The sequence below is a fragment of the Lithobates pipiens genome, unplaced genomic scaffold (assembly GCF_037356315.1).
Source record: "Lithobates pipiens isolate NorthernLeopardFrog02 unplaced genomic scaffold, aLitPip1_a1.2 Scaffold_16, whole genome shotgun sequence".
In the NCBI taxonomy this organism is placed as follows: Eukaryota; Metazoa; Chordata; class Amphibia; order Anura; family Ranidae; genus Lithobates; species Lithobates pipiens.
In genome coordinates this window covers 653251277-653273289 of record NW_027507748.1, presented here as the reverse complement: position 1 = coordinate 653273289, position 22013 = coordinate 653251277, and the positions used below count along the sequence as shown (strand labels likewise).

General features: G+C 42.4%; 1 protein-coding gene across 1 annotated transcript in view; it reads left to right on the top strand.

Annotated features, from left to right (window-relative positions):
* Positions 1–22013, top strand: part of CEP126 (centrosomal protein 126) — a 132109-nt gene that overhangs the window by 15817 nt on the left and 94279 nt on the right. Inside the window, exon 2 of the mRNA XM_077484397.1 lies at positions 3758–3877. Coding sequence (XP_077340523.1) covers positions 3758–3877 — 120 coding nt within the window. The remainder of the gene's footprint in view (positions 1–3757; positions 3878–22013) is intronic.

Sequence of the window (22013 nt, the reverse complement as noted above, 5' to 3'; positions counted from 1 at the left end):
CATGTTTGCTGTGTCCCCCACATGGCTTCACGCAAACTGCAAATGGGACTTCTTATGGCTTTCTTTCAACAATGACTTTCTTCTCGCCACTCTTCCATAAAGGCCAAATTTGTGGAGTGCACGACTAATAGTTGTCCAGTGGACAGATTCTCCCACCTGAGCTGTGGCTCTCTGTAGCTCCTCCAGCGTTACCATGGGCCTCTCGACTACTTCTCTGATTAATGTTCTTGCCTGGCCTGTCAGTTTAGGTGGACGGCCATATCTTGGTAGGTTTGCAGTTGTCCCATGCCCTTTCCATTTTCGGATTATGGATTGAACAGTGCTCCATGAGATGTTCAAAGCTTGAGATATTTTTTTATAACCTAATCCTGCTTTAAACTTTTCCACAACTTTATCCCTGACCTGTCTGATGTGTTCCATGGCCTTCATGATGCTGTTTGTTCACTAAGATTCTCTAACAAACATCTGAGGGCTTCACAGAACATCTGTATTGATACTGAGATTAAATTACACACAGGTGGGCTTTATTTGCTAATTAGGTGACTTCTGAAGGCAATTGGTAGTTAGGGGTATCAGAGTAAAGGGGACTGACTACAAATGCAAGCCACACTTTTCAGATATTTATTTGTAAAAAAAAATTGGAAAACCGTTTATCAATTTCCATCCACTTCACAATAATGTGCCACTTTGTGTTCGTCTATCACAGTGATGGCAAACCTTGGCACCCCAGATGTTTTGGAACTACATTTCCCATGATGCTCCACTACACTGCAGAGTGCATGAGCATCATGGGAAATGTAGTTCCAAAACATCTGGGGTGCCAAGGTTCGCCATCACTGGTCTATCACATAAAATCCCAACAAAATACATTTAATACATTTACGTTTTTGTTTGTAACATGACAAAATATGAAAATAATTCAAAGGATATGAATACTTTTTCAAGGCACTGTGTGTGTGTGTATAATATATATAAGCAATGAAGTATTTAGTTGAGGCACAGCACATTTGTTAGTCTTTTTTGCTAATAAACTATTCATTTTAACATCTGGGTATTCAGTTTAGGCCTCATTGACATGGGTGTACTTAACAACTTAAAGAGGAAGTAAACCCTGATGAGTTTACTTCCTCTTTCATTCCCTGTAAAGGCAAAGCATAATGGACTACTATGCATCACATAGTAGTCCATTATGTGTCACTTACCTGACACAGGAGCCAGCGAAGTCACCGCTGTCCCCTGTAGTTCCGAGCGTCCATCTTCTTGGTGGGTCTCCGTGGGTCTCGCTGCTCCGGCGCTGTGATTCGCTGGAGCAGCGATGAGGTCACTCCCGCGCATGCGCACGGGAGCCGAGACTCGCGGCATTGCCGTCATCGATGATGCCCCGCTCAGTGCGCCTGCGCGCCGCTGTCTACGGTGCATGCGCCGCAGATAGCGGTGCCCGTCTTCGGGCAAATATCTCCTAAACCGTATAGGTTTGGGAGATATTTCTTGGACCTACAGGTAAGCCTTAATCTAGGCTTACCTGTAGGTCAAAGTGGTTTGTAAGGGTTTACAACCACTTTAAGGACCGCCGCATGGCAATGTACGTCGGCAGAATGGCACTGACAGGCACAAGCACGTACATTTACGTGCTCGCCTTCCAGCTGATGGGGGGTCTGATCGGACCCCTCCCGCTGGATACGGCGGTCCGTTTCGCTTCAGGAGCGATCTGGGATGAGGGGATGGCCGTTGGTTTCTGGCCATACCCTCTCGATCGCTCCTGGCGAATGAGAAGCTTCCCCCGCTGTGTATAGTAAACACAGGCAGGGAGGAAGTGATGTCATTCTCCTCGGGGCGGTCTTTTTGACCGGATTACGAGGAGGACACTGAAAGTAAGTGTGCACCAACACTACAATGACATGTAGGCACACAAATCCCCCCCCCGCCCCTGCCTCGCAGTCACAGTGTCACTGATTGCAGTGATCATTTATTTACTGATCACTGCATTTAGTGTCAGTTGTGACAGTAAAAACTGTCAGGGCAGTTAGTGTTAGGTCCAGGGTAGCCCCCTACCCCCCAATAAAGGTTTAACCCCCTGATTGCCCCTAGAGTTAACCCCTTCACCCCCTTTTGCCAGTGTCACTAAGCGATCGTTTTTCTGATCGCTGCATTAGTGTCACTGGTGCCGTTAGGTAGCTAGTTATTTTTTTAGGTTCACCGCCAGGTTTTTATAGCGCTAGGTACCCCGATATACTACCCAATAATGGTTTTAACCCCCTGATTGCCCCTAGTTAACCCTTTCACCCCCTTTTGCCAGTATCACTAAGCGATCATTTTTCTGATCGCTGCATTAGTGTCACTAGTGTCGCTAGGTAGCTAGTTATTTTTTTAGGTTCCCCGTCAGGTTTTTATATAGCGCCAGGGACCCCCATATACTACCTAATACAAATTTGAACCCCCTGATTGCCCCTAGTTAACCCGTTCATCAGTGATCACCGTATAAGTGTTACGGGTGACTCTGGTTAGTTAGTTTGCTTTTTATAGCATCAGGGCACCCACCATTTATTACCCAATAAAGGTTTAACCCCCTGATCACCCGGCGGGTGATATCAATTAGGTTTTAGGGTCAGGGTCTGCGTCGCCCCAGGCAGCGCTAGGTTAGTGCCAGTACCGCTAACACCCACGCGCAAAGCATAAACCTCCCGTAGTGGTATAGTATCTGAACAGATCAATATCTGACTGATCAGATCTATACTAGCGTCCCCAGCAGTTTAGGGTTCCAAAAAAACGCATTGTTAGCGGGATCAGCCCAGATACCTGCTGGCACCTGCGTTTTGCCCCTCCGCCCAGCCCACCCAAGTGCAGTATCGATCGATCACTGTCACTTACAAAACACTAAACACATAACTGCAGCGTTCGCAGAGTCAGGCCTGATCCCTGCAATCGCTAACAGTTTTTTTTGGTAGCGTTTTATATTTAAACCCGGAAGGCAGTGCTTGGTTTTCGGTGTCCCGTACGTGGCTAGGCTCCCAAAAAGTCCCCCACATGTGGTATCCCCATACTTGGGAGAAGCAGCAGAATTTATTTTGGGGTGTAATTTCACTTCTGCCCATAGCATGTGTGAGCAATATATCATTTAGTGACAACTTTGTGCAAAAAAAAAAAAAAAAAATGTAATATTCCTGCAACTTGTGGCAAAATATAAAATATTTCATGGACTCAACATGCCTCTCAGTAAATAGCTTGGGGTGTCTACTTTCCAAAGTGGGGTCATTTAAGCTTAAATCTACTCCCACCCCCATTCTAAGCTTATTCTATCTACCCTGTAAAGGAAAGCTGCCTATTCTTACGTATTTTAAAGTCACTCCAGTCAAGTCACATGATCTCTCCAGTGCCGGTTTCAGTGTAGAGGGGAGATTGCCAACGGCTACAGAGCTTGGGCTATGACATCACCTGTAGGCTTACTATGGGGCATCCATGGTCGGCTGTCCCTCGTCTACACTGAAGCTGGCGCTGGGACCCGATCATGTGACTGGACCATAGCTACTTTAGAACAGGTAAGTATACATATCCATAGGCTTAGAATGGGGGTGGGAGTAAATTTAAGCTTATTTAGGTTTTCGCTTGCCTTCCACTTTAAGTGCACCCATGTGAACCAGGTCTGATGTGAATAGGGTTGGTTTTGCAGACATAACAATATTCTATTTAGAATCAATTGTATTCAAACATCCTTATAAAGTATTTATCTCACTTTTCCTTAACCATGTTTTATCATAAGACATATTAAAACACAGTTGGAAATAGACTGGGAAGAAGAACGGCGAGCTTTGCAGGATGAACAGAAAATAATTAGGCAACGTGCACAAAAACTATCAGTTGAGACAAATCGACGAAGAAAGTAAGCCTTTTTTTTTTTTTTTTTTTTGGTTGTGGACTACATATTAAATTTATCATGTTATTTTGTATTGTCTTATATAGTTATGTAAAAAATGAAATACACCCCATGGCAATTGGTCACTTTTTCAACATATTTAAGCAGGCAAGCATCAGATCTTTATTCGAACATAGATAAATGTGATATACTTGAATAAAACACATGAAAAATTAGCTTTTTTCAATCATTTATTCAACAAAAATATCAATAGGTGTATTACAGGAAAAATAAGTTCACCCTTGGCCTCAGAAGCTGTTATTGCCCCTTCAGCAGAAATCATGACTTTTATATAACTGCCCACCAGACTTTGACATTGACCTCACAATTCCCTGACCACTTCTCCATGCTAAATGCCTTGATATGCAAGATGTTTGTAAGTATTCAGTAATTGTCCATTTCCAAAATCCCCTTACAAAATTTGAATCCAATTCAAATCAGGGCTTGGACTATGTCAGTCTTTAATCCTCTAGTTCTTCTTTTTGAGCCATTCCTTGTTATGCCTCATACACACGATCTGACTTTCCGCCAACAAAACCGTGGAATTTTGTCCAAAGGGTGTTGGCCCAATCTTGTCTTTCATACACACGTCACACAAATGTTGGCAAAGAATTACAAACGTAGTGACATACTACGTGATTTTTCAGCTCTTTAACGCCACCCTTTGGGCTCCTTCTGCTAATTTTGTGTTAGTAGAAGTTTGGTGAGTGTTGAGTCGCACTTTTCAGTTCGTGCTTTTCAGTTCATTTCTAAATGGCAGTTTGTCAACCAGCCATGTTGCGGAATCGGAGGAGATAACGTGTTATTTATTATTGGCCTTGGAGATATTGCTTTGACATAATTTTTTGGGTTGAATAATAATTTCATTTGGTATATTTTCTATATTTTTGAATGCATAGAATGCACTTTTTGGTTAATTTCTATTGTCTATTTTTTTTTTTTTAATGCACATTAAAAAAATTGTGGAGAATAATACTTGGCTATGTGTTTTACTTCAAATTACAGTTTGAGAGTAGGCAGTTACATTTTAAAAAATATAATGTAAAATTGGCAAGGGATACCAACATAGTTGTATCTTTGTTCTTAAAAACTATGGGATAATGGTGTTGTGGTAACTTGCACAAATAAAAAAAAAAAAAGGCATAATAATATTATTCTTGATATCACTAGGAAAAAAAAGCCTTTGAACATTTGTTTGCAATAACTCCATCAGTATCACCAGCAAAGCAGCTTCATTATTATCCCATTAACGAAGAAGAGAATGTGCGCTGCATTTTGAGATTTCATAATTTGCCACGTCACGAATGTTAATTCTCCATTACGAATGCTAGTTTACAAGACCGACCGCTTCTGCTTCCGAGCATGCGTGTTTGTACTTTGGACTTTTGTCAGACGGACTTGTGTACACACGATCGGAAAGTCCGACAACAGGCATTTATTGCACGGTGAGACACTGGGAGTAATCCGTGCTAATCCCTTCTTTCCCCCATTTCTGCAACATAATTAAAGAGGATACCAACCCCTAACTAAATTATATAGTTTTCAATGCAGGCACTTTAATCGATTTCAACAGACATTTGTTGGTGGAAAATTTGAAGACATGCTAGCCAAAGTTGTTGGTGGAAAGTCTGACAACAATTGTCCGATGGAACATACACACGGTCGGATTTTCCACCAACAGACTGACATCCAACATTTCCCATTGGAAAATCTGATTGTGTGTGCTTTAGATTTGTTAAGTTTGCTTTTGGTTCAAAGACCCATCTGCAGTTTAACTTAAATTTTTGGACAGATGGCCTCACATTCTCATCAAGCACACTTTGATATGATGTAGAATTAACTCAATAACTACAAGCTTCCCAGGCCCAAAGCAGCAAAGCAAATCCAAACTGTAAGATTTCCACCATTTTCACAGTTGTTACAAGGTTCTTGTCCTGAAATACTGTCTTCTGTATGAGGCAAATGCGTCTATTGTTACTGGTACAGAGTCTTTATCAAATTGTTCCAGAAGGCCTGGTCTTTGCCTGTGTTCAATGGTAAACTGTAATCTTGCTCTAAAGTTCTTTTTGCGCAGCAAAGGCTTTTCTAAACAGACTTCTCTTTCAAGTAAAATTTCTGATTGCAGATGAATGCACTTAATAAAATTGTAGGATTCTTGGACATATTTTTTTTTTTTTTTTGTTAGGAAATGCACAGCTACTGGCCTGAATTTGCTGAGCCGGTCAGACCTGGACAAATTAGCAGTTGTTTAAAATCTATGTCACTTAGATGATTTAACCTGTTGCATGATTTAATAAAATCATTTGGCAATAATTTAAACCTTTTGAAGTGTAAGGGCTACTTAAATGTTTTGGTAATGAGTCAGGGGCCACAATGAACTATGGGGTTTTACTGCCCCCCCCCCCAAACCGCTGTCCTGAGCCCCCTATAAGGTTGCTTTCACACTGATGCTCTGCAGTTTACACCCACAGCGGGTACAGCGCAGTGCACCTACCGCTTTCCTACAGGTTACCTGCACTTCGCTATAGACTTCTATTACATCTTACAGGTGTGGCGCTCTTTCAGAAACTGCACCAATCCTGCAGAATATAATAGAAGTCTGTGGCTCAGTGCTGCTAACCCACAGGAGAGCTGCAGGTACACTGCATGATCTGTGTGTGAATGGACACACATAGCAGTGGCTCAGGAGAGAGCCTGCTTGGGTGCCCCCATAGCAAGCTGTTTGCTGTGGGGGAACTCATAGTAGGGAGTGGTCAGGAGCACTGGCGGGGAACCCCAGAAGCGGAGGATCGGGGCTGCTCTGTGCAACACCACCACACAGAGCAGGTAAGTATAACATGTTTGTATTTTTTACTCGCTGTTTGCCCCCCTCCCCCAGCTTTCCAATCGGAGCACGCGCACGCACACGGATACTAGTGCACAAATCAACATACCAGTGCGGCAAATTGTGCAGCCGAGCCACCTTACAGCAGTATATCTGTGGCGGGTGGTCAGCAAAAAGTTAAAGAGGAACTGCAGTCTGCTTACATAATTTGAAATAAAAACATATTTGCCTTTCTGAAGCTTCCCTCCAACCACTTTGCATATTATTTTATATATACTGTGATTCTGTACTTCCCAAATATGCAGTAGAAATCTCCCTGTACTGAGTCTGGCTGCATCAATTTTAACTGTGGGCAGCTGGAGCTGCTGCCTGTTCACTTCCTGGAATTTCAGAGGCACACCTCCAGCACTGCAGCTCTCATTGGCCCTCTTATGACTCATCCCCACTCCCTTCCTGGCAAACTCTCAGGAGAGTGAGAGAGAGATAGCTGTGCATGATGTCATAAGCCTAGGTTTTTTTATCAGACAAGAAACAGGAAGTGGGCTGTATAAGATATTTACTGGAAGAAAAAAAAATGTTTTACTATCCAAAGTTCAAACAACAAAGGCAGAAGATTTATTGATTGGAAAGTCGGAAAAATGACTGAGAATTAATACACCATGTCAATTTTATGTGTAATTTGTTCCAAGTATATCACTTTTTTAACCACTTCCCGACCAGCGCACGACGATGTACGTCGACAGAATGGCACGGGCAGGCATATTGGCGTACAGGTACGTCCAATATTCAATGCCGCCCTGCCATCGGGAGCGTGCCGCCGGCGGCACGCTCCCGCGCTGGTCGGGACCCCCGTGAGTCCGGTCGCGGGACCCGCGGACTCGATCGCCGAAGGAAATGCCGAGTAAACAGCATTTCTCCATTCTGCCTAGCAACTAGTGACGCTGATCTCTGCTCCATGTGATTGGAGCAGAGATCAGTGTTCACTAAATGAAAGCCCAACCCCCCCACAGTTAGTAACACACCCCTAGGAACACTTAACCCCTACACTGCCACCCACTGGTTAACCCCTTCACTGCCAGTGTCATTTACACAGGAATCACTGCATTTATATAGCAGTGATTACTGTATAAATGACAATGGTCCCAAAAATGTGTCAAAAATGTCCGATGGGTCCCCCACTGTCGCAGTCACAATAAAAGTCGCTGATCGCCGCCATTACTAGTAAAAAAAATAATAATAAAAAATTAATAAAAATGCTATAAAACTATCCCTATTTTGTAAACGCTATAACTTTTGCGCAAACCAATCAATAATCGCTTATTGCGATTTTTTTTTTAACCAAAAATATGTAGAAGAATACGTATCGGCCTAAACTGAGGGAAAAAAATGTTTTTTTATATATTTTTGGGGGATATTTATTATAACATAAAGTAAAAAATAATGCGTTTTTTTCAAAATTGTCGCTCTATTTTTGTTTATAGCGCAAAAAATAAAAACCGCAGGGGTGATCAAATACCACCAAAAGAAAGCTCTATTTGTGGGAAAAAAAGGACGTAAATTTTGTTTGGGAGCCACGTTGCATGACCGCGCAATTGTCAGTTAAAGCGACGCAGTGCTGAATCGCAAAAAGTGGTCTAGTCTTTGGCCAGCAAAATGGTCCGGTCTGCAAGTGGTTAATGAAGATCTAAGGTTTGCCTGTTCAAATATGTTAAAAATGTTAGCAATTTTCATTAGGTGTTCATTCTTTTGGACATCTTTCACGTGCCTATTGTATAAGAAGATAATTAATAGAATGGGATGTACTGAAAATAGCTTCTTTTTTAATTATCATATTCTACCCTTGCAATATTCAAAACAGACGTGCTTTCTCTTTTCTCCGCCCTGATCTGCTTCTTTGCCTGAAGTAATAATCATTGATGATGACATTCCGTTCTCTCCAACAGTACAAGCTTGCAGCGGCAGCCTAGGGGTCATTTTTGATTCTGCCCTCTCGCTGTCTGCACATGTCTGTACACTAACCGCCATCTGCTGCCTTCAGCTAGAGAGAGTCTCCTGCTTCTATCTCTTTCTCATGGGTGATACAGCTAAAATTCTGGTACATTCCGTAATCATCTCCAGCCTTGTCTAGGGACTGGACTTCTCTAAATAGTGTTGTACGTCACCTTGACGGTCGAAAGTTCCGAGAAAGTTTGTGTGACTGTGTGTATGCAATCCAAGCTTGAGTGGAATTCCGTCAGAAAAACCATCCAAGTTTTTTCAGACGGAAAATCCACTCGTGTGTACTGGGCATTAGGCTTTAATTATCTGTTAAAATCATGGGTCCAACCAGGGAGGCCTTGTCTGTGTAGGGCCCATTGGGGTTTACTCCTCAGTGGAATAACCCTAAATATCCAGAACTAAACAAACTACAGGGGATTTTCTATATGGAGGCAAAAGGGCATATGGTTCTTCCCACAGATTTATACAGGAGTCTTATGCACAATTATGTGCAGAATTTTCTATGCCCAAGAGATGTTTTTACCAATATCTCCAGCTTAGACACGCTTTCCATGTCCAGCAAACACTCCCACTAGAGGTGTCTTCTTCTTTGCTGCTAGAGATCCTCCAGGCTGATGCCTGGAGGGGTTTCATTCTAAAGTATACTTAGTACTATTGTCTTCTATTCAGGACCATGCCTCTCTAAAATGTAGAGCTTGTTGGGTGACCGACATTGGAAATATAAACGGAGATCAGTGGGATATATTCTTAGCCCCTGTACACACGGTCGGAGAATCCGTCGGAATGTGTCCTATCGGACCATGTCGTCGGATAATCCGACTGTGTGTGGTATGCATTGGACTGATTCCGTCGAAATATCCGTCCGACCCAATTTTCCAACATGTTGGAAATATTTCCCGACCAACTGGGCCGGTCGGACATACTCCGATCATGTGTAGCGAATTTTGATCGGACCAAGTGCCACGCATGTTCAGATCAAATTCCTACATCAAAGCTATTGGCTACTAGCCTGAATGTAGTCCCATCGTAACGAAATTACGTCATCACGTTCTGAAAGATCTGATTTTTTGACAACTTAGTCCGACCGTGTGTATGCAACAGTTTCGGACAAGATCCGGCGGACAAAATCCAACGGAGAAAATCCGATGGATTTGGTTGTCGAAATCTCCGGCCGTTGTTTACAGGGGCTTAGAGATGATTCCGGTTGTATCTGTCTCTGCGTCTCACAGGCTATCACAGTTATTTATATTTCACAGAACATTAAACACCTGGAAAATTGTATGCCTGGGGGTCTGAGAGATTCCCTTCTATGCCTGAAGTGTATAGCTCAGCAAGGTGATTTCATACATATGATCTGGAGATGACCAAAACGTAATCGTTATTGGACCAAGATCATACAGTATGTTACTCGTCTAGCCAAGATACTGGTACCTCTAACTCCTTAGTGTGCCTACTAGGTGCAGTTGATGAGGAAATTATCAGAGAGTGTTGTATATTATGATTACCAGACTACTGTACCTGGCTAGAAAACGTATAGCTCGATACTGGATGGCGTCTACAGTGCTGTCCCTGGAAACAATGGATTACTTATGTCAATTCCCTTCTCTTCCGGGAACAACTGGCCTATCGACATAGGAATGCTGCGTCAAAATTTAACTTTATCTGGCAGCCTTGGTTGGATGATCCCAAACTTGCTGCACCACAGTTAGTGATGGATAGGTTGCTGAGACTTTAGCCCACTGGATGCCATATGTGGGGATGCTTTGCAGGAGAGCAGAGAGTATCATGTTATGTTCTAAACTTTGTTTCGTTAAGTACTTGGTTACTTTTATTTTGAATGATTTCTAGACTACCAACAAAAAAAAGAGAGTTCCCTACTGATTCCATAGAAGTTGCTTCAAGTGCTATTTTTCTACTAAATTGACCTATCAAAGTGAATGATAACCTATATGCTCTAACTTACTGACGCCTAACCTGTATGCTGATGGATAGTACTGGTCATCTGTTATGTCTATATCTGTGTACAAGTGTATAGTCACTTTATGCAACAACAAATAATAAAACAGTTTGGATTAAAAAAAATCATGGGTCCATCTATTATTATTATTACCATTAACTTGTTAATTTATACTTTCTCATATGTGAGGATTAGGGATGAGCTCGGATTCAGTCCAAACTCGAAGTTAGCTGTCATTGAGGGGCCAATGAGCTTCGGTGTGATATTTCCTACCCCGTAGCTACGTACGCAAATGGGTGGGATGCTCATGACGTCATTGACCCAATATACGCACAAGACCATATTAGGTCATTGTCATTGATATAGTGGGTCAATGACATCAGTGCAGTAGTGGGGTGGGAAATCTCCTGCCTGCAGCTCATTGTTCCATCTTTGATGGCTGACGTTTGGCCCGAACCCAAGCTCATCCCAAGTGCGGTGCTTGCTCTAGGACAGCTATCCCTTCATTGTATCATTGGATCTGTATTCATGGTTGCCAGATCATACATATCATCTTTGAGATCTGAGATATTACTGGAATGGGTGTCCACAGTGATTTGTATATTTGGCTTGGCTATTGGGTACATGTCTGGCTCTGACTTTACCTTGTAGCATTAACAACACATTATCTTGATTGTTGGCTGCACATTAGCAATGATCCTGTGGTCACGTTGATTCAAGTGGTGTGCCTTAATCAGTCACTGTATGAATTTGGTTGTGACAAGTGTATGCTGGCAGTAACCCAAATTAATGTTTACCGACTGTCTGAATGTATCCCTGGTATATGGTTTTTATGTTTGTTATTCTTTGCGTCTCCAGCTAACCTCCCGTGGCGAATCATTAATTTGAAGGCACAGGTCTCCATTTCTTGGCACCCCATTATCATTACAATAAAGAACTTGGCTATTCTCGGACATTTAGAACAATAGGGCTCATTCCTGAGTTATGGAAATTGGTGTAAAATTAGAACCTTAGCAACCAATCAGGTTTCAGATCCAAGAATGGGCAGGTTGGTTGATGTGGGCAGTAGCAAATATCATCAGTTGAAGTCACCCACTATCATTTTTGGTGACTTCAACATTCCTGTCAATGTTAACAGCCCAGCTACAGCTCAACTTCTCAACTTAACCTAGTTTTTTAAATCCAATGGACACATACTTCCACTCACTCCAATGGTAATACCCTCGACCTTGTATTCTCCCATTACTGCAATCCTTGCAACCTCACCAACACCCCCTTTCCTCTCTCTGATCACAAACTCATCAGTTTCACTGTATCCTTGCCTCCAACCACCAGTCCCTCCAAGCAGCAAACAATTACTTGTAGGAACCTTCGCCACTTTAATCCTTCTTTTCTCTATTCTGCTACTGACCACCTATATGACATAATCTCTCCCCTGTCCTGACCTGGCCACCTCTGTCTACAACAGTTAACTCTCATCATCATTAGATGCACTTTCTCTTCTAACCACACGCAGAATTAGACCCCGACCGTTACAACCCTGGCAAACTGACAACACTAGAAATCTCAAGAGACATTGCCGTGCTCTTGAACAACTGTGGCGTAAAACCAAATGCCTGCAGGACTTCACCCTATATAAATCTGCCCTTCTAAAATACAATTCCTGCCTCCATTCTGCCAAACAAACCTACTTTGTCTCTCTTATTAATACCTTGTCATCCAGTCCCCGTCGTGTCTTCTCAACCTTCCTCCTCCTCTCCCTCTACCCACTAACTCACCCACTCTCCAAGAGATTGCTAATCAATTCAAAGACAAGATTGATGCAATTTGTGAAGACACCTCCACTTCTTCCCCCACCCAACATACCTTGCCTAACAGCACATTCAGCACTCTCCTCTTTTGAACTGGCTACTACTGAATAGGTTGCAAAACTTTACTCAGATGCCCACCTAACCAATTGTCCCTTGGATCCTGTTTCCTCACAACTACTACAGTCACCCTTTTCTATCCTATGCTCCCTCACTCATATATTCAATCTCTCCCTGTCTAGTTGCACCTTCCCTTACACTCTAAAACATGCACAGATCACTCCTATACTTAAAAAGCCCTCACTGGACTCCACCAACCTGAACAACTTAAGACCCATCTCATTGCTCCCATTCACCTCTAAACTTCTAGAACGCTTAGTCTACAACCATCTTAGCTCCTACCTCAGTGAAAATAACCTTCTTGACCCCTTACATTCTGGCTTTCGCTTGCAACACTCCGCGGAAACTGCCTTAGTAAAACTCACTAATGCTTTACTAACTGCTAAAACTAATGGCCACTACTCCATACTCCTACTACTTGACCTCTCTGCGGCCTTTGATACTGTTGACCACCCGCTCCTCCTTAATAAACGCCATTCCCTTGGCCTTCAAGATGCTGCTCTATCCTGGTTCTCTGCCTACCTATCACAGCGCTCCTTCAGTGTTACCTACAACTCTGTCTCCTACTCTGCATTGCCCCTTTCCGTGGGGGTCCCCCAAGGCTCTGTTCTTGGACCCCTTCCCTTCTCTATCTACACCGCCTCCCTTGGTCACTTGATAATCAAGTCGGGAAGACACACAGGACAGAGCTCTGCCTATGTAAAAAAAAGCAGAGCTCTGTCCTGTCAGCGGTAAGGTGATGGATTTTTTTCCACTGCACAGCAGGGAAAGAAAATCCATCACTTGCCTTAATAAAAGCAGCACACAGTGTACACCAAAACACTGGTTAGGCACACATTTAACCCTTGGATCGCCCTAGCTGTTTAACCCCTTCCCAGCCAGTGTCATTAGTACAGTGACAGTGCATAGTTTTAGCACTGATCACTGTATTGGTGTCACTGGTTCCCAAAAAGTGTCAGTGTCAGAATGTCCTCTGCAATATCGCAGTCTGCAGTCCAATATAAGTCGCTGAACGCTCCCATTACTACCGGAAAAAAAATCCTATATATATATATAATATATATATATATATATATATATATATATATATATATATATATATATATATACTATAGTTTATGGACGCTCTAAATTTGAGCAAACTAATCAATATACGCTTATTGTTTTTTTTTTTTTTTTACCAAAAATATGTAGCAGAATTCATATAGGCCTAAAATTATGAAGAACGTTTATTTTTTTTATTGGATATGTTTTGGAGCAGAAAGTAAAAAATATGTTTTTTTATTTTTTATTATTTGTTTTTTTTCAGAATTGCTAGTCTCTTTGTTTATAGCACAAAAAAATGAACAATGCAGCAGTGATCAAATACTACCAAAAGAAAGCTCTATTTGTGGGGAAAAAAATGAAATAGGTGTCATTTATGCACAGCGTTGCATGACCATGCAATTGTCAGTTAATTCAGTGCCGTATCGCAAAAAGTAACCTGGTCATGAAGGGGGGTAAAACTTCCAAAGGTTTAACACAGTCTGCCAGCATGCTTTGCAGCCAGAGTTTTATGGATGCATTCTGTAATAATTTTTTTCTTATTCACTATCTTTATTTTAATTTTATTAAAGCTTCAAATACATTGTAAGCTTTTACAAGACTTGAGGAAATGCAGAGTTGCATTAAGCGTATCAACGTATCAAATGATAACAATTGGCAACCATAATTTATGGTATTTGAACATTTCAAGGGTCCCCTGCTGCAGCAAGTGTAATAAAACATTTAGCTGGGAACCAATAATTCTTCTGTAATAATTTTTTTTATTCCACCACGACTTTCCTATTGCGGTAAAAATCCCAAACAACAATTGTGTAAATTTAAAGTGGACCTGTCACTAGCTGTACAAGTGTGCATGAATACAATTCTGGTGTTACAATATACGGCAACAGTATCATTTTTCAGAAAACCTTCAACTTTTATCATAAAGTGGTGCTGCCTTCAGGCTAACCTAAATAAATTATAATCCTAGTCCAACTATTGGTATAATTGTAAGTACAAGTGGCAGTTGCATATGTGTGTATCCCAAGGCTACTATGCCAAGCCTGCAAGTGTTAATGAGCTTGAAAAATGATGAGAGAATAGTAAGGAAGTATTTAAAGACTACATAAGAAACCTCCTAGGGGAAAACAGATACTGCCTAGGGGAATACAAATACTACTAGTGTATAGTATCTATAGACAGAAATATAATATATAAAAACAAATCAGTAAAAATATAACTTGTGTATCAATGATAATTGACTTTTTCATGCTCCCCTCTTGATTATGCACTCGCCAGATCTGTGTACCCCTACAGGGGAGAAAAGTATGCAATCAGCTCTGCTTCTGGTCCTGATGTCCCAGTGGCCAATATGACTGCCTCCTCCGTGGCGTTGGTTAAATAATGGGGTAGCTGCTCACTCACGCTGGCTCCGTAGCTTCTCTGCTCTTCATAAGAAACTTCCCGTCACTCTGAGAAGAGTGGAAAACACAGCGAATATAGTGTTCTGACTGGGAGTCAAACCAAGAACCCCACTGCTGAAATACATACAGTATCTCACAAAAGTGAGTACACCCCTCACATTTTTGTAAATATTTTATTCTTTTCATGTGAAAACACTGAAGAGATGACGCCTTGCTACAATGTAAAGTAGTGTGTACAGCTTGTATAACAGTATAAATTTTTTATTCCCTCAAAATAACTCAACACACAGCCATTAACCAGTTCCCGACCAGCACATGCCAATGTACGCCGGCAGAATGGCACGGGCAGGCATATTGGCGTACAGGTACGTCCAATCTTTAAAGCCGCCCTGCCATCGCAAATGCGCCACCGGCAGACGCGCTCGTGTGCTGGTCGGGACCCCCGTGAGTCCGGTCACTGCTCCCGCGGACTCGATTGCCGTGGGCATACCCACAATCGTCTCACGGGGCGGCTGAGCGGAGAGATGCCGTTGTAAACAGCATCTCCCCGTTCTGCCTAGCAACAAGTGACGCTGATCTCTGCTCCATGTGATTGGAGCAGAGATCAATGTTCACTAAATGAAAGCCCAGCCCCCCACAGTTAGTAACACACCCCTAGGAACACTTAACCACTTCACTGCCAGTGTCATTTACACAGGAATCACTGCATTTGTATAGCAGTGATTGCTGTATAAATGACAATGGTCCCAAAAATGTCCGATGTGTCCACCATAATGTCGCAGTCACAGTAAAAATCGCCGCCATTACTAGTAAAAAAATTATTAATAAAAATGCCATTAAAACTATCCCCTATTTTGTAAACGCTATAACTTTTGCGCAAACCAATCAATAATCGCTTATTGTGATTATTTTTTTACCAAAAATATGTAGAAGAATACGTATCGGCCTAAACTGAGGGGAAAAAACGTTTTTTATATATTTTTGGGGGATATTTATTATAACAAAAGGTAAAAAAATGATTTTTTTTTAAAAATTGTCGCTCTATTTTTGTTTATAGCGCAAATAATAAAAACCGCAGAGGTGATTAAATACCACCAAAAGAAAGCTCTATTTGTGGGAAAAAAAGACGTCAATTTTGTTTGGGAGCCACGTCGCATGACCGCGCAATTGTCAGTTAAAGCGACGCAGTGCCGAAAAGTGGTCTGGTCTTTGGCCAGCAAAATGGTCCGGGGATGAAGTGGTTAATGTCTAAACCACTAGCAACAGTCTTCTGGGATACGTCACAGGTCCCAGAAGATTGCCTGGCCACTAGAAGAGTCCAGTGCGACTCGCAGATGCACAGTGCGCACCCAACTGTGGAGCGGAAAGCTGTCACAGATGGGTGCCTACACTTGCAATGATGGCACCCGCGGAGAAGAAGGGAAGAGGAGGGAGACTTTGGGCGGTGGCATCGCTGGACCGTGGGACAGGTGAGTGTTTGTTTATTAAAAGTCAGCAGCTACACTTTTTGTAGCTGCTAACTTTTAATAATCTTACAAACAACTGGAACTCTCTTTTAAGGACCGAGCCTATTTCTGACACTTGTTTACAAGTCAAAATAATTTGTTTTGCTAAAAAACTTACTTGGAACCAGCAAACATTATATAATTTTTTTTTTAGCAGACACCCTAGAGAATAAAATGGAGATTGTTGTAATACTTTGCCACATTGTATTTGCGCAGCGGTCTTACAAACGCAATTTTTTGGGATAAAAATGACACTTTTTGAATAAAAAAAATAAGAAAACAGTAAAGTGAGCCCAATTTTTTTTCATGATGAGAAAGAGATGATTTTACGCTGAGTAAATTGATACCTAATATTTCATGCTTTAAAATGGCACCCGTTCGTGGAATGGCGACAAACTTCTGCCCTTAAATTTCTACAGGTTACCGGTTTTGAGTTACAGAGGAGGTCTTGGGCTAGAATTATTGCGCTCTCTCGCTCTCTCTCTCTCTCTCCCTCTCCCCCTCTCTCTCTCTCTCTCTCTCTCTAACAATTGTGGCAATGTGTGGTTTGAACACCGTTTACATATGTGGGCGCGATTTGTGTATGCGTTCACTTCTGTGCACGAGCTCGGAGAGATGGGACGCTTTCAATTTTTTTTTTTTTTAACTTTTTTTTTTTTTTACACTGTGCATTTAAAAAAAATGTTTGGATCACTTTTATTCCTATTACAAGGAATGTAAACATCCCTTGCAATATAAAAAAGCAGGACATGTCCTCTTTAATGTGAGATCTGGGGTCAAAAAGACCTCAGAGCTCACGTTTACACTTAAAAGTAATACATTTTTATTTATTTTTTTAAATGCCTTTATTTTTTCAATAGAACAAAAAAGTCCCTTCAAGGCTAGAGGGCGAATGTGACATTTGACATCACTCCGGTCCTCCAAGGGCATAGAGTCGAGTGGGGGGCCATCATGCCCTCAGTCGACTTCCAGACCTGCCCATCCTTTCCAGTGATCGGATCATTTCCACCGCTTCCAAAGGCTCTGGTAATCGGCGGAGACACCTGGGAGATGGTGGGAGGGGGGCACCTCACCCACTGCACATAAACATGATCTCGTTGCCGAACCTGCCACTGAGACCACTTTTATGTGATAGAGGACCAACAGACGTGAATAAAAATACCGGGGTTATGGCAGCTATCTACTGCCATAGCAACGGTATTTAACGTTAAGGTAGTGACGTATATTCGCGGTGGGTGGACTGGAAGTAGTTGTAAACCTCAGATATGAAATATGAACAAAACATATCCCCCCTATACTGTGTACTTGTCTAAATCCAGAGCACTAAGTGTAATTTCTCTCTCCCGCTTCATTTCTCTGCTATCAGCATGAGTAGCTGATGAGTTTTCCCGACGCCAAGAGAAAAAATGTGACAGCGGAGAGATCTCCAGCTGATTGACAGCCTCAAGTTCTGTTCCTGTGTTCTGTGTGGAGGGGATGTGTTATTTTCCCCTTTCTTAGCCCCTTGTACACACGGTAGGAGATTTCGACAACCAAATCCGTCGGATTTTGTCCGTCGGATTTTGTCCGTCGGATCTTGTCAGAAACTGTTGCATACACACGGTCGGACTAAGTTGTCGAAAAATCCGATCATTCAGAACGTGATGACGTAATTTCGTTACGATGGGACTACATTCAGGCTAGTAGCCAATAGCTTTGATGTAGGAATTTGATCTGAGCATGCGTGGCACTTGGTCCGATCAAAATTCTCTACACATGATCGGAGTATGTCCGATCGAACCAGTTGGTCGGGAAATATTTCCAACATGTTGGAAAATTTACAACCACTTTAAGGGACAGTTTGGAGCCCCAATTATTTACTGAACACGCTGCAATCTCCAGATTGCCTATCCTGTTTTACATTTTATCTCAGCCACCTTAAAAGTTGAATTCCATGGTATGGATATTTCAGCTTGGACCATACTTGTGAGACCCTCGTACAACTTGGAAATCACTGTAGTAGACCCCGCTGCTCCAGTGATCTTCACTTAATTTTGGGTCCCATGGGCATGGGTGCCATTGAGAGAATGTTTTTCATCTTCTCAATGAATGCAAAGTGTTCTCTGATTGGACAAGGTTAAGAAGCAAGGTGGTGATGCCACGCTCTCCACCTTGTCCAATCAGAGAATGATTTGCTTTGGTTGAGAAAATGCAAAGCATTTTCTTAATGGTGTCCATGCCCAGTGGCCCAACTCCTGTGTTCACCTGGAAGCTAGTGGAGATCTGGAGTAGTGAAGCATACATTTCTAGCGACCAGGGGGATTGGCCAGTTATATATACAGTCACGAGCATAATCCATTCCAGGAAAATGCTTGTAATCCAAAGCACTCGCATATCAAAGCGAGTTTCAAAAGAAGACAATGAAAAAAGATTTTGTTCCGCATTGACTTCTTTTATATGCAATACTGCATGTGGCCAGAGGTGGGGGGGCACTGGAGAGCTTTGGGAAATAGTCGGGGACAGCTAGGATGAACTCGGAAAGGCTCGGAAACACTTGGGAACTGAGTATTTCCGAGTGTTTCCAAGTATTTCCGAGTCAATTTGAGTATTTCCGAACAGCTCTGAACCACTCCGAGTGTCCCCGGCGCCCCCGCACCTCTGGCCAAATGCGGTACTGCACCGGCCATTAGCTTGAATACTGTTCGTGCAAACCGAGTCAGAATAAAAAAAAAAAGTTGCTCGTCTTTCAAAGCGCTCGTTAACCACGTTACTCGTAAACCATGGTTCCACTGTATATATGTTACATTGGTCCTAGCTGGACCAATGTATTTTTGTAAAAATATACCATATCTGGAGTTCTTTTTTAAGGGCTAGTTTACACTAGCGGTTGGATAGCGGTAAAACCCTATGGTTGGGTCGTGTTTTTACCTCCCCACATCTGCTCCTACTTTAGCTGGAATGGCACCGGCTGGTTGTGTACATATTTTGCAGCTGTGATGCTTTGCTTGGTAGCCGTGGCAACAGTTATACCCCCTAATGTGGTTGCGGCATGGCATTCCAGCATTTAGGGGGTTGAAACGTGGTGAGGAGGTCATATGCTCTTCAGATCCAGTGATGGCCCATCCATACGGGGCAAGGGGGGCGATGCCCCTCTAATTCACGTGCCCGTCCCCTAATCTACATGCAGGGCATCGGATACATGGATTCCAGTGGGGGTTTTGTTATATTTTTTAGGAGCACGTTATTAGGGCCTGAGGCTCTACTTGGCTTTAAAAAAAGGTGGGCTTGGGGCGTAGAGCCCCCCACCTACCAAAAAATAAAAAATACCACCAGCTGCCACTATTCAGATCACAAGTTTAAACTAGGGATACAATTTAGAACAGGATAAGCTATCTAGCGTGTTCAGTAGATCATTGGGGCTCTAATTGTTCCCTTAAAACTAATATGGTTTATTGTCAATTTTTTTTTTTTTTTTAAAGGGAATCTGTCATCAGATATATATTTCCTAATGACGGGTATGGTATTTGCTGGACCATCGCAACTTTTTCAAAATTCCCATACTTGGAATTCTTTTATTAAGCAAACATGCTGATTTCATTGGCTTTTATACAGATATCCACTTATGAATTCTGCAGATCTGTGGGGCAAATTGAATACAAGATACTTTAAAATGTGAAACTCGTGATCAAAATTAAAGTGTAAAAGCAAATTTGAGAAAACATAATATTATTACAAAATATACCTATTAAAATACACTATAGTTTCTCTTTGATGTGGACTGAATTTTAGCGCTTCTTTATACTGCCATCATTCTGCAGTCAGTTAAAGCAGGGCATCCATGGGGTAAAGGGTTACCTTGGAATGATAAAGTATCTTGTGTAGCCTATTGTTACACTAATGCTTTTAGAAAGTATAAACCATTCATTAGTCTTGCCTTTCTGAAACCAACACTGTAACATAACAATCGCCTATCCGCAATTCAGACTTGTCACTCATTCGCTATTAATGGAATGGTATTGCAGTGATGCTCAAACTGGAGATAATGCACAAATTATTCATATCTTCTTTTTCCAATAGGAATGAGTGAAAGAAACAAATCTGAAAATATTTATTTTGGTTTCTTAAAATATATTAAAGGCAGCTAAACTGAAAACACATATTATATAAAATGCACCAGGGAGCTCTTACCCCTTTAATATCATATATACCTTCTGTGTCCATGCTGAAAAGTATTAAAGGTACACTCCAGTCATAACTGAAAATGAAAGTATAACTTAAGGTAAAACCTTTATTTTTCTTTGTTTCAGATAGAGTGGAAAGGAATTACACCTGTCAGTTTTTATTACTGTCTGTGTGCTCATCAGGGAGATTCGTCCCCTCCATTTGTCCTGTTTCCCATTATCACTGAGAGTGAAAGTTATCGAAAATCCTAAATTTTGATTGGTTCCCAGAACAGGAATAGAGGGGAAATCTTGTCTGTTGCCTGCCTCTGCTTCTACCTGACTATTCACTTGTCTGCAGTCTTCCTCAGCCTCAGCATGAACCTGACTACTCACTTGTCTGCTGCCTGCCTCAGCCTCAGCATGAACCAGTCTACTCTCTAGTCTGCTTCCTGCCTCGGCCTTTGCATGAACCTGTCTACTCTCTTGTTTGCTGCCTGCCTCAGCCTCTGCATGAACCTGTCTACTCTCTTGTTTGCTGCCTGCCTCGGCCTCTGCATGAACCTGTCTACTCTCTTGTTTGCTGCCTGCCTCAGCCTCTGCATGAACCTGTCTACTCTCTTGTTTGCTGCCTGCCTCAGCCTCTGCATGAACCTGTCTACTCTCTTGTCTGCTGAATGCCTCGGCCTCTGCATGAACCTGTCTACTCTCTTGACTGCTGCCTGCCTCTGCCTCAGCATGAACCTGTCTACTCTCTTTTCTGCTGAATGCCTCTGCCTCTGCATGAACCTGTCCACTCTCTTGTCTGCTGCCTGCCCCGGCCTCTGCATGAACCTGTCCACTCTCTTGTCTGCTGCCTACCCCGGCCTCTGCATGAACCTGTCTGCTCTCTTGTCTGTTGCCTGCCTCGGCCTCTGCATTGACCTGACTACTCTCTTGTCTGCTGCCTGCCTCTGCCTCTGTATTAACCTGACTACTCTCTTGTCTGCCGCCTGCCTCAGCCTCTGCATGAACCTGACTGCTCTCTTACCTTACCTGTGTGCCTTTATATAGGCACACAGCCAGCTTGTGTGCCCCAGAACAAGTGGCTTGCTATGGGGGTACACACAGAAGAGGAAGAGCGCTGGCATACATAGGCAGCACGGCTGGGGATTGAGACTGCAGGTGTGCCACAATAGAAAGTGAAGTGGAGGATCGGGGCTGCTCTGCTCAAAAGCATTGCACAGAGGAGGTAAGTATAACAGGTTTATTATTTTTTTTACACATACCCTTTATAATCAGCATCATGAAGTTCCTCCAGTTCTA